General features: G+C 38.2%; 1 protein-coding gene across 1 annotated transcript in view; it reads right to left on the bottom strand.

Annotated features, from left to right (window-relative positions):
* Window positions 1-971: 971 nt before the first annotated feature.
* Window positions 972-14,482, bottom strand: part of TTC19 (tetratricopeptide repeat domain 19) — a 22,841-nt gene continuing 9,330 nt past the window's right edge. Inside the window, exons 8-10 of the mRNA XM_074320237.2 lie at window positions 5,010-5,164; window positions 3,290-3,452; window positions 972-2,595 (exon numbers count right to left, since the gene is read on the bottom strand). Coding sequence (XP_074176338.2) covers window positions 2,462-2,595; window positions 3,290-3,452; window positions 5,010-5,164 — 452 coding nt within the window. The 3' untranslated portion in view covers window positions 972-2,461. The remainder of the gene's footprint in view (window positions 2,596-3,289; window positions 3,453-5,009; window positions 5,165-14,482) is intronic.

The raw sequence follows: 14,482 nt of genomic DNA, 5'->3' as shown, positions 1-14,482 counted from the left end.
GTTCAGAGCAATGAAAGGACAGAATTCTCACATGCCGTACCTATGGAGCAAACCTTCTGGGAGGGTCAGAGGTCCACGTTACCATGACGGAAAACAGCAAGCACAGCTCTGGTGACTGACTACTTATTGAAGTTAGCTGTAAACCAAGGTGTAACACTCGTTGCAGGCTGAGATTTCAGTGTTCTGAAGCTATATCCTTACACATGATTTCTTAGCACCCAGAACTAAATTAAGGTCTTCCTAATATACTGTTCATAGAAATATTCTGACTGCCCAATTTCCATGCATGTTAATGACTGGAAGTTTCACAATGTTTTAACTCTGATATGCTGAGAGATTCTATTTTAAAAATAGAATATTTATGCCCTGAACACTCTAGTGACATAGTTCAAAAATTTAAGCTACACTATTTTTAACAATTCACTTTAATTCAGACTGGTCAGTCCTCCTTCTGCTTTGCTACGTTATTTTACAACAGTGCAAATGAACTTGACTGAGAACATCCACATGAAGAGATGATTGTCTTGCTGAAAACTCCGGGACCATGAGCTGAATCATTGTGGAAGATCAAAAATTCTTAAATAAAACCTGAAGTAAAAAAACCTAACTTTCACTAACCCCTATAATTGTGAAAAGTTAAAAATATTCTCAATGTGGAAGGTGAGTAGTTGACTGCTTTTTAAAATCAATAAATTTAGACTGGGCTGCACTGAAACTCAGTCTGCTTTATATTGTAGTTCGTCTGAGTTAAGACTTAATTAAAGGAATTAACTGCATAGTAAATAATAGATGCGCTTAGATGGAAAGTGGGAAGAAATTTACATCTGCAAAATATAAAATAAATTTAAGTCTGATCAGTTTAAGTCTGATCCCTGAGGATTTGCACCTCAGGGATTCTAATATTTATTTTATTAACTCTTCAATAAGTTACTTTTTATGAGAAACTCAAAGATTACAGAATACATACAATATTGTTGTAGAGTCTCTAGTTTATTATGAAAGGGTTCTTCCAATATGTACATAGGAACCAAAAATACCAGTTTATCATTCCCACTCACACCCCACCCCCAAAGGCATACCAATAATGACAGTGTTGCTTCATGGTACCTAGAAAAATTACCTTTCTCCTAGGCAAATGGCTCTTTGCAAGGCTGCTGAGGTTAAAAACACTCACCTACAGGTCCTGTTTTTACAGATGGTCCCTGACTTAACAATGGTTCAACTTAAAATTTTTCAATTTACGATTTTTTGACTTTATCATGGTGTGAAAGTGATACGCATTCAGTAGAAACCAGCTGGGCTAAGCTATGATGTTCAGTAAGTTAGGTGTATTAAATGCATTTTTGATTGATGGTATTTTCAACATACGATGAGTTTATCAGGATAGAACCCCATCATAAGTTCAAGGAGCATTTGTATACACACTTTAGACTTTGAGGCAGAATGATAAAATAAAGCCCTTTCAATATAGCAGTCTATTCATTTAAGGTCACCTGACCAAATTACCTTCTCCCACAGCCAAGAAAGAATCTCATTTGTTCCCTACATTACAGATGAGGATACTGAGACCCAAATTCAAAAAGCCAAGCCAGGATCCAGGCCAGTGAGTGTTCTACTGTATCTGTGATGCATAACAGAATTACTGGGGAGGCTTTAAATACATTTGTAGGGCCCTACCCTGAATCAAAAGGTTCGGGGTGCAGCCTGGGCATGTATCTTTAAAGAGCTCCTGGATGACTGTTTGTGATGTAGGTTGCAAAGGAATTGGAGCGCTAAGAGTGCACTGACAAGATTATATCATTCCCCTTCCCCCTTTTTTCATAGTTGTATATACCTAGATACATACAAAAACATACAGTTCACTTTCATTTATGAGCAAATAGATGCTGTACTTTCTCAAGTGCCTGCTCCTACTTTAAAACTTCATGCTGGATGCTGGTGGCAAACCAAGATATTACTTCTCCTCCTCCTCTATGGATTAAATCCCACACTGGGCTTCATGAAATAGATTATAAGAAAAATAACTCACCATAATCCCCCTTTGCCACGAGACAGGTAGCTCTGGTCTGCCAGATATTGATAAAATAAGAGAAAAAGGGCAGCAAATCAATGGACCAGAATCGTCTGGTAGAGATGCCTGTGTGAATTACCACACACACACCAGAGGGAAAAACCAGCCCACGTTAATCTATAATTAGACCAGCTTGGACAGCTCCTAAACGTACGCTACATCACTTGACATCCATCCTTACAAGTCAGAAGCAGTCGGGTGAAAGTTGCTTTTCCTTTAAAAAAACGAAACTGGCAGTGTATATAACTTGTCCTTCACCGAGGCTAAGTTGAGGAAACTTGAATACCAAGGACCAAGGATTAAGCATTGATTTGGGTGCCACTGAGACTGGAATAATAAGCTGTTACTGGAAAGTCCCTACAACAAAAAGGGATTTAGAGCTTGATAAAATTAAGTCAAAGGTCTACTTTTTCTGGACAGCTCAGCCAATTCTTCCCTGATGTGCTGTATAGAAACCTCATCTCTTTTCAGCTCTGCTTGCTTCAGTGCTTCCTGGTAGATCTCTTTTGCTTGTGCATATCGTTCTAAAATAACCCAAAGAGAAGGGAGAATAAGAAGAAAACGTATGCTTTCCAAGTGATTCTGAAGAGAAAGCACTAGAGATGGTTCAGGTCTAACTTACTGTGTGCTTATTAAGGGGCAGGCGAGTGCTGCCTCACCTCATCCCCACTGGACACGCTGGCTTAGAGAGGCTTTAAGCTGGCGGGGTGGAGAGGACGCTAACCCCGTGAGTGCTGTGGGGCTCCTACCTGCCCCTCCCAGTCAGTGCACCCCAGGCCCTGACTCCATTGGCCACGGACTTCATTATGATGCTCTGTGTAAAAGGACGTCATTCCAGGTTTCTGAAAATTACAGGTGAGGCCCTGAGTAGTATGGCTGGCAAACTGAGATTCCCTGCCTCACCAGCTTCATACGTCCACTGAGGAACTAATGAAGTTACATGTGTGAAGACATTTAGAAATCTGCAAAGCACTAAGAAATGCGGTACCATCATTGCAGTGTTCTCCACCTTGATGTGGTTCAACAGGCCAGTGTAGGACTACAGAAGTTAATGTGAACTGAGCACAATGGCACTCCAACCGAACACACGTCCTTTTTGTATTAGCCAGCCTTTTAACTGGGGGCTTCCTCACTGCCCCTTGCCCTCCCAAACATCAGTTCACATATTGATAAACCCACTCCCTCTCTAAAGCAAGTCAAGAGTTCATAGCTCCCTACCTTTGTGCATCAGAATTGCAGCCAGATTGCTGAGCAGCATGTGGAGCTCAGGATGTTCTATTTGTCTCGCCAGATCGGACGCCCTTTGCACATAAACACAAGCCTCATCAAAGCGGCCTTGTGCATCCAGGGTGGTAGCCAGGTCACTCATCAGCACGATGGTCTACACGTGAAAGAAACAACAGCCTTTTTAAAAAAACAGCTACACAGGGGCGGCCTGTTTGCTCAGTGGTTAGAGCACTGCTCATAACACCAACGTCACCGGTTGGATTCCCACATGGGCCCTCCACCACTAGACTGAAAACGACTTGACTTGGAGCTGTTTTCAAATAAAAAACAATTTTATTTATTTCCCCAATAAAAATTAAAAAACACACACACCTGCACATATTTAATGCTAATTTGGAGTTTGATAAACTGAATAGTTAAGATTTTATCTTTCCTGGCATTCCACAGCGTGAGGAATATCAGCCTTTATCATTCACACTGTATGATGCACTGCAGTTTGACCCTCTGGAAAATGATACAAATCTAGAAACTAGGGAACAGGAGGAATATTATTTATTAATATAACTATCAATTAGAAGCACCAAATGAAAAACAGCAAAAAGAAGCTCTTAAATGATCCCATTTAAGGTTCAGCAACCTTGAGAAGCCAGCCACCGGGGGCCAGACTGTATTATAATGTCATTCCTACTGGCGACCCTGAAACTCATTAAGAAATATATCATTGATTTTAGGAAGATACTCATGAAGTTTTTAAAATGTTGGTACTAAGGGAGGCAGGCCCACTCTTCCACTGAAGCCATACTTTAAGCCCCCAGTTACAGTACGTGGTGATCTGAATTCCATGTTTGTCTTACCATGTTTCCCCAGAAATAAGACCTAGCCGGACAATCAGCTCTAATGCGTCTTTTGGAGCAAAAAACACATTAGAGCTGATTATCCGGTTAAGACCTGGTCTTACATCAATTTTTGTTCCAAAAGATGCATTAGAGCTGATTGTCCGGCTAGGTCTTATTTCCAGGGAAACGGTATTATTCCTCAGTGGTATTCCATTAAGCAGGGACTCTATATATTAAAAGTCATAAATCCCTTTCCTTAAGATAATTCATAGCTCAATAACTTGTCCTGCCCACCAGCCCTGGGACACGCTCAGTCCAGGTAAAATTTTTGTGTCCTCTGGGGTGCCAAGCATTCACAGAGTGAACCACTTCTTACCTCTACAAACTTAATTTGATAGAGGAGACACAAGGAGATGACTTCAATTCAGTGTTTACTATTCTAACAGAAAGCTTTGCATAGTGTGCTGAAATCCTGTCAGTCGTTAACTGTCTTTTTTAATGCAGTCCCTCCACTTTCCAGTCATTTTACCTGTGGGGTGAGGCAGGGAAGATCTGAGAAACTGCTGTGTGCTCAGAAGCCTTCCTCAGAAGCACGTGGTGCCTGGTTAAACATGCGTTTTGGAAAGGCTGCTCTGGTGTGTAAACCAATACACACAAACCGTTCTGGGCAGATGCAGGAATTGATCAGCAGTTGCAAATCCTTTTTAAAACAAGTAGTTGGAAGTGGAGGGAGTGGTGGCAGGAGAATGAATGGACTAGGGTGTGAGGAAGAGGATTTATGCAGGACCATCTGCTAATTATCTGTTCCCAGTGTGTGACATTTCACTTCATAAGTTCTGAAATGCTTTGTTTTATCATCTCTCTGTTTTCCTTACCTGTGGGTGTCTTTCTCCTAGTATTTCTTCAGAAATATGCAAAGCTTTTTCACACATCCTTTGTGCCTCTGATGGCTGCTTGGAGAACAGAAGATAGCGAGCGTAGGCGTCTAAGCACATGCCGAGAAGGAGGTGGGTATTGGCTTTCTCTTCCACTAAAGAGAAATAAGAGCATTGTTGGGATGTAACAAGTACAACATAGAAAGTGAGGCAGAGAATTGGCCACCCTACCCCCGTCATTTTTCTTACCAAAACCCACAAATATTTTAATAGTACACAACCCACTGAATGTTTCATGTCACTTAAGTACTTTCTAGCCTTAAACTTTGTTACACAAAGGTGACAATATCTAAATTGTTTCCTGAACCCAACTCCAATGTCTGTGTATGTTCGCGTGCGCGCGTGTGTAGCATCGGGTTCCCGACACCAACAAGCAGTTCTCAGACATCAGCAGGGTGTCCAAGAATTCAACTCAGTTATGACACCATCTACCCAGAGACAGCACTGGATTCCACAGGTTAAGGTTCCAGTCCTACAAGACTGCAGTCCCCACTCCCCAACTTCAGACACCACTTGAAAGCCTAGGTGGTTACCTGTAGTTTTGAATGGCTATAAATCAGAGGTACCCAGGACTCCTTCCTTGGGTTTGATTAATTTGCTAGAGCAGCTCACAGAACTCAGAAACATTTCACTTTTTAGATTACGGGTTTATTATAGAAGGATGTAACTCAGGAACAGCCAGATTGAGGCAATGCCCCGGACATGTGGAAGGGGCGTGGGGCCTCCATGCCCTTCCAGTACACCACTGTCCTAGCACCTCTCCAAGTTCACCAATGCAGAAGCGCTCCAACCCCGTCCTTTCGGGGTTTTATGGTGGCTTCACTACCTAGGCATGACTTATTAAAGCACTGGCTACTGGCAATGCTTCAACTTCTAGCCCCTCTTCCTTTCCCAGAGGTCACCAGTGGGACTGAAAGCTCTAACCCTTTAATCATGTGGTCGGATCCTTTGGCAACTGGCCCAGATTCTTAGGTGCTTTCTAAAGTTGTCTCATTAACATAACAAAAGACACCTTTATCACTCAATATTTAGAAAATTTCAAGGGTTTGGGGCCTGTGAGCTAGATAGGAACTGTGGACAAAGACCAAATAAATATGAGAAATACATTTTGACCCTATGAATGACCAAAAATTATGTGCATGGTCATTCAGATGATCAAAATGTATTTCTCATAAATCACAACGCAACATCCAGTTAAATGACAAACTTTTCCCCACATCTTAAATAAGACTGAGTCCACACATGGACTAAAATGTGGACTATTATTTTTAGTTTGAAACTAATATTTAGCAGATGCATATGAAGATAAACTCAAAGAGAATGAATTATCAAGAAAGTCTAGGGCCAATGAAAAAGTTTTAAGGTGCAAAAAAACAGCAATGTAGTAAGAAACCGGAGAACATTAGAATCCTGACATGGAAAGTGACAAGCCGAATTTAAACCACAGATGACCCATTTTTTGAAGAGTAATAATAGAGGCTGCAATGATATAGCACCTCTGGACACATTACAGAATTGACTATATAATATTTGAAAAAACACCCAGTGCCACATAAGAAGAACTGGAGAATACAGATCTAGAGAACAGTAACTAATAGATGAGCTTTGTCTCATAAATGAGGATCAGCAGACAATAAGAAAGGAGGCCTCACCCTTAAGAATTTTAGCTAATTAAACAATCCCAGACTACGAGTAGGTTTCAGATTTCTTCCCAAGTAGGCCTTTCCCGACCCCTCTATAAAATAGCACACTGCCCAACGCACCCCATAAAGACATATTCCCTCATGTACATATTTCTATACACTTAATCATCTTTGGATGTATCATCAATTTACTGGACAGTGTGTTTTTCCTCCACTAGAAACTCAGCCCTATGAGACAGCTACTTCGTTTTATTTAAGCTGTATCTCAGTGCCTACTAATGTCTTGGCACATAACAAGCATTCAATTAAGTATTTCTTGGCTGGTTGAATGAACAAATAAAAAGAAAATTAAAAACATAAAGGTACTGAACTAAATATGGAAAGATTTAATGAAACTAAAAATTTTAATTATAGAATTAAACATTGGCACTCCATCAATCTATGAAAACTCAATATAGAGCTGTTATTACAAATCAGTGATAAAAGGATGGACCAATAAAAATGGTCCTGAACTAAACCCTGTTCATGAGAAAGGAAAAAATTATATCACTACCTCATACCGTATTAAAAAATAAAATCTAGGTAAATTAAAGACTAAATGTAAAAAAGCCAAGTAATTAGAAGGCACTCTCTTTCTGATCGTAGAAGAGAGAAGAATTTTTATTAAAGACATACAAAAGCACAAGCTATAAAGGAAAATATCAAAAGCTTCTATTACATTCAAATTTTAATCTGTCAAATGCTACATGCGAAAAGACAAGGCCACAAAGAGACTGTAACCTATAAAATATAAGACGCTCAAATACATAAAGAACTCTCACAAATCATTAAGAAAAAGACAATCCTAAAAAATAAGCAAAGGATATAAAGAATTTTCAGAGCAGGGAATTTGGTCAATAAATACATGAACAGATGACACACTGAAGCCACAATAAAATTCCATTTCATACCCACCAGATCAAAAAATTTCAGTGCAACAATAACAAAGCTATAGAGCAACAGCAGACTAACATACTGCTAGCGAAAACCAGCAAACCATGTTCATAAGGAATTTGGTATTATCTAGTGTACGCACCCCAGCAATTCCATTCTTAGGTACATACCCTAGGATATATCTTACATGTGTGCAGAAACACAAGTCCACGAAGGTTCAAAGACGTACTATTTTTCACAGCAAAGCATGTAGAACCTACACATCCATCAACAGAACTATAGTATATTCATACAATGGAATACTACACTGCAGTTGCAGTGAATGAACCAATTAGAGCCACCTCTATCCTGTATCACTCCTTGTGAGGATGGAAAAAGGCTCAGCCTCAACCCTCACCCCAGTGGTTTAATGAGAGAGTAAGTCACCGCTTCTGGACAAATGCAGCTCAGCAAACGTGGTTTGGCAAGCAAACAGCCTTGGTGCTGGGAGAACTGTAAGATCACCATGATGAATCGCAACACCATAATGTTGAGTGAAAGAACAAACTGCAGAAGCAACTGTACAGTATGATATTCCTATAAAGTCTAAAAACCTATTAGACTCACTGTACATTGTTTACTGATATACACAACTATAGTAAATAGGTATGAGAATGATAATGACCAAAACCAAATTCAGGATAGTAGTTACACTGAGCAAGAGTCCACAGGGGTTTAAACTTACGAAAAAAGTTCTGGAGCACATACAGTAAAATACTTAGATTTGACAAAACTAAGTGGAAGGCATACAGGTATTTGTTAAAGTCGCTGTACAATATTTTTGCTTCACATCTTAAAAAAGAATGCATCTGAAGAAGAACAGCGCAGAACTGACTTTTCTAAATGATGTCAGTAATGTGGAACACACACTGGAGAAAGTCCCAGCACACAGACGAGAAAACTGAGGGAGGATACGGGACTATGAAGGACAGAAGGGAAGCCAACATACAGGTAAATGACATTCCTGAATAAAAGACCACAGCAAGTAGAACTGGGAAATAATAATCAAAAGATGTACTACAGAAGCTCAAGAGAACTGGATCTTAAAAATGGAGGGTCACCACAGACCAGGTGAAATTCATCAGAAGCCTAATCCCCTAACCTTATGCTAATAAAACTTCTGACTCCTACAAAACAACCAGGCAGGAGAAAATAAGCATCTACAAAAGAAGGCAAATAAGTTGGCTTCAGAATTCTCTGCAACAAATCCCATTGGGTCTAAAATTCCAGGTCAGAGAGAAAAAAACAACTGGGGAAAGGGAAAGGTAGAAGAATGTTATATTACACTCACAGAAGAAAATGAAAACAGAAATGATTTTCCCTGAGTCAAATATGCTTGAAGAAATTTTTAAGTTACCCCCAATAGAACTGAAAACCATATGTATGCCTTCCTTCCAAAATATAATGGAGGTTTAGTGAGGAAAAAGTCCTTATAAGAAATGACAAAAGAAAACGAAATTACAAAAACTGAAAACATTTTTTAAAATGAAAAATTAGAGTAAATATTACTTTTAATACCTATTTAAGGTTTTAAGATTCTCTATCATAAGACAATGATATTCAGATTGGGTTTTTTAAAAATCCAAATACAGCATTCTACAAAAGACACACAATAAAATGACTCAAAAAAAGTTAAATGTAAGATATAGTCAACAGTGTAAAAGTAAAATTTGTGACAAATAGAACAAAGAAATCATTTTTCTGATGAAGGGATAATTCACAATGATTACATACATACATATATATACATATACACACACAAATATATATACACATACATATATACAGGACCATTTAAACAGCACAAAAATATGTATTTAAAAAAAAATCACAAAAACGGGCGGACTGGTGGCTCAATTGGTTAGAGCATGAGCTCTGGGCAACAGGGTTGCCGGTTCGATTCCACATGGGCCAGTGAGCTGCGCCCTCCACAACTAGAATGAAGACACGAGCTGCCACTGAGCTCCCAGGCAGCTGGATGGCTCGGTTGGAGCGCGTGCCCTCAACCACAAGGTTGCAGGTTCAACTCCCAGCAACTAGATTTGGACCTGAGCTGCGCCGTCCACAATTAAGATTGAAAGGACAACAATTTGACTTGCAGCTCATGGGTCCTAGGAAAAATACACTGTTCCCCAATAAACTTCTGGAAATATACACTGTTCCCCAATAAAGTCCTGTTCTCCTTCCCCAATGAAATCTTTAAAAAAAAATCACAAAAACAAAAATTTTGTCTAGAACAACTAGACAAAATCAGCAAGACTTGAACAACACTATAAATTAACTAGATCTAAGAGACATACAGAACACTCAACAACAAAGGAATACACATTCCTCTCAAATGCATATGTAATATTCTCCAGTAAAAACAATATACTAGGCCATAAAACAAGACTCTATACATTTAAAAGGACTGAAATCATACAAAGCATGTTCTCTGACCACAACAGAATGAACTTAGAAATCAACAAGAGAAGGAAATTTGGGAAATTCACAAATATATGGAAATTAATCAATATACTCCCAAATATCCTAAGGATCAAAGGGGGAAAAAAAATCACAAGAAAAATTAGAAAATACTTTGAGAAATGAAAACAACATGTATCAAAATTATGTGATGCAGCTAAAGTAACAGAGGAAAACTTATAAATGCCTATATTAGAAATATTTTAAATCAATAACCTAAGTTTATTAACTAGAAAAGGAGCAAAATAAACCCAAAGCAAGCAGGAGACATAACAATTAAAATGGAAATAAATGAAATATAAAAACAATAGAGAAAATGAAACCACAAGTTGGCAGATCAACAAAATTGACAAAAACCAAGGAGAAAGTATAAATAAAATAACCAGGAAGATCATAAATTGAGACTGGTAAACATAATATAACAGAGCTAAACCACTTAATAAATTACATTAATAAATGTATCACATCCAATAATCACTTACATAGTACTTAATAAATATTAGTCACAGTCCTAGAGCATTTAATTCCCATAACAATTCTATCAGGTAGATTCTACCAGTGTTATTTTATTGATGAGGAAACTGAGGAAAGTTAAGTAATGTATCTGGAGTCACAATGCTAATAAATGGAAGACCCAGACTTCAAACTAGGTTCCAGACTTCAAGTACTCATGAAACCAAATATACCACCAAAAATACTTAAACTTTCCAGAAACTATTTCAATTTTCATTTAAAATATGAAAATGAATAAAATTTTCAGCTCAAGGAAAGGAGGAAGAAAAATTCAATGGAAAAAATCTCTTAAAGAGAGGAAATAAATCTATAAAATTAAAAATTGGGAAAGGAATATATTCTCAGGTAGAGAATATAGTCAACTATGCTTTCAAAATATAATTTCATAAGGAAGTATCTTCTAGGAAAATACAGTCCCTCAAAATTCTTTCATCCATGCATTCACTTGTCCTAGGTACTGAAATCAAACCAAGAAAATGGAAGAAGCTTCGACGTATGAGTTACCAAGGAAGAATAAAAGTTGCCAGAGAATCAACTCTAAAGCAGATCGGCCCATATGGTTTCGTAGATCCCACAACTTTCAAGGAATAGTTCATTCCTATGTAATACCACATACCTATTCCAGAACAAAATACAGAAAGCATTCTAATTTGTTTCATCACATGAATACAATCCTGTGATGACAAGCACCAAGAAATAAACTGTGGATCTCACATAAGAAATGCATAAGTTCTAAATAAAACCTCAGCATTAAGTACTATCCAGCAGTACACTGAACAAGTAACCAATTACTAGCAAACCGGATTTGCTCTAGATATAGAATAATAAATGTGCTCATATAGTTTGGCACCGAATTAGATACAAGACAAAGTTGTCCATCACCACCATTATTTAATGTTTTGCGGTTATAGCAAATGAACTAAATTTAATGGGGGGTGGAGGGGTGGGGACACAGAAGTATAACTATCTAAAAGGAAATAATTTTCATGATTTCCCAAATGTATAATTATATATCTGGAAATAGTGTGAATATCAACGGAAAAGCAAATAGTTTAGTAAAGTATCCACTTAGAATCAACTGTAAGAAAACAACTGTCACAGCTACGTGAATAAATCTGTTAAGCAGGAGCCATACCATGTTCCCCAACGGGAAAACTCAGTGTTACAAAGACAGTGTAGTGAATGACCCCCTGGCTAGCACAGCTGCTGCGTGTCCCACACGCACCCTTTCCAAGCAGAGGAAATCCTCATCCTGTTAGGGATGGACCCTGATCAGTTGTAGCCACTAATGATAATCCCATTTCTCTTGCCAAGGACTGGGTTAGAAATGCCATGTAACCCATTTCCAGCCAATGAGAAGTAAGGATAAATCTCCTTGGGGACTTCTAGAAAAGATTACTTTCATTCTAAGAAAAACATCAAAGAAGGGGAGCGGGAAGAGAAAGCCAACACACTAAGAATAACAGTGAGGAGGGATGGAAAGAACCTTATCCTTCAGGATTTCAATGAGCCATACATCAACTAACTCAACTACCGGCCCCCTTTTGCTGAATTGACCATTACATGAGATAAGTGCCCTTACTGTTTAACTTAATTTGGTTGAAATTTTCTGCTACTTATGGTCAAATGCTAAGTTTTGACAATCTCCCTAAACTAATTTATGAATTATTAGCTATAATGCAAATCTAATAATTTAGTCTCAAAGCACTTTGGGAACTTGACAAAATGATCTCAATTTCATGTGAAAATATCTAGAATTCATGTGAAAATAAAATGGAAAATTTTGCAGAAGAAGCATGTCTTACATCTCTATTACCATAAAACTCAAACATATAATACCATATAATTCAAACAATGTATGCAAGTTTCATCACATGAATAAATCAGAATGGAAAACCCCAAAAGAAAGCCAAACACAAAGTAATTAATACATAAGCACATAATGATGATAGATTACCAACTTCACACCAAAGTAAATTGCACATATGTTAAAAAGGTGAATGTTAAAACTGTTTAGAAAAGAAAAAATTAGAAGGAAAGATGGGCAAATATTTATCAGATTCAAAGAAAAATACCTTTCTAAGCATTAAGCTCTGGAAGAGCAGGGACTTTTGCCTCACTTGCCTCTATGCAAATCCTAGAACAGTACCTGGTATAAAATAGCTATTCAGTATATATTAAAAATTAATAGAAGCAAAGAAAATTAAAAAATGAATTCAGATCTAACCCCCACAAAATTAAAGACTCATACAAATCATACTGTGTGATTTCATTTGTACAAATTTTAAAAAGAAACATGTAAAAACTAAGTATCTATTGTATGGAAGTAAAACTAAAAAGTGAATGAGTGATAAAGATTCAGGAGAGTAGTTATTTCCGAGGTAGGAAGGGAAATGGGATTGGGACCAGTCACAGGGCTTCGCAGGCACTGGTAATGCTGGCTCACTACCTGTTCTCATTATTATTATTATTATTTTTTAAAGATTTTATTGGGAAAGGGGAACAGGACTTTATTGGGGAACAGTGTATATTTCCAGGCCCTTTTCCAAGTCAAGTTGTTGTCCTTTCAGTCTTAGCTGTGGAGGGCGCAGCTTGGCTTCAGGTCCAGTTGCCATTGCTAGTTACAGGGGGCGCAGCCCACCATCCCTTGCGGGAGTCAAACTGGCAACCTTGTGGTTGAGAGGACAGGACACACTCCAACCAACTGAGCCATTCGGGAGCTCAGCGGCAGCTCAGCTCAAGATGCCGTGTTCAATCTTAGTTGCAGGGGGCGCTGCCCACCATCCCTTGCGGGAGTCGAGGAGTTGAACCGGCAACCCTGTGGTTGAGAGCCCACTGGCCCATGTGGGAATCGAACCGGCAGCCTTCGGAGTTAGGAGCATGGAGCTCTAACCGGGCCGGCCCCTCATTATTCTTTAAATTATACAAATATTAGTTTCACATTTCTTTTTAATTAAGACAAAACCCCCAACTCCTAACTCTATACACAGAAATAAAGGAAATAAAGAAGCCAACAGGATAGAGTTAATATTCTTACAAAGTAGCACCAATAAATGATTAACCTTACCGCTTATCAAGGAAATGCTAGTTAATGCATCAATGCTGTACCATCAATCTGACAAAGGTTACACAAAGTAACACATTTTGGGGAGAAGGGCACACTGCCTTGTCACAATAAAAGACGAATAATGGTCGTATTTTTTTGAGTAGCTACTACATATTAGCCATTTTTCTAAGTGCTTTACATATATTAACTCAATCAATCCCAATAGTTCTATCAGAGAATATAACGCCTAATCCCATTCTGAGGATCAAAAGCACATAGGGATTAACTAATTTGACCAAAATCACAAAGCAAACAAATTAAGCAGAATCAGAAAATGGAAATTAGTATCATCCTGTCAAGGGCAATTTTACAATATTCATCAACAACCTTAAAATGTGCTACTTTTGACATGAATTTCAGTGCTAAGAATCTATGCCAAAGAAACAGGTCTGGACACTACCTTATGTTCAATAACAGACAATTGGACTAATATGCAGATACGCCGTTCTGGATTGAACACATGTATTTATCTCCACACCCTCCCCAAACACCACTAAAATCAAAGTTAACAGATGAAAAACATAAAAAGGTACAAGGAAAAGAAAAGTAAAAACAAATCAAAGGAGATAAGAAAGAACAAAAAATTGTGGGAGATGAAAAACAGAGAAAAAGCTGCTAAGTGACTGCGCACATGAAAGGAAGACAAAGACTGAATGCCTATCGACAGCTATGCCAGTGAAAAGCAAGCCAATTTGTACCCTAGAACCTCAGAAAAG

This window comes from Rhinolophus sinicus, chromosome 12, assembly GCF_057876585.1.
Source record: "Rhinolophus sinicus isolate RSI-liver-muscle chromosome 12, RSI-T2T, whole genome shotgun sequence".
In the NCBI taxonomy this organism is placed as follows: domain Eukaryota; kingdom Metazoa; phylum Chordata; class Mammalia; order Chiroptera; family Rhinolophidae; genus Rhinolophus; species Rhinolophus sinicus.
Note: the sequence above shows the minus strand (reverse complement) of the source record. Positions and strands in the feature narration are given on the sequence as shown.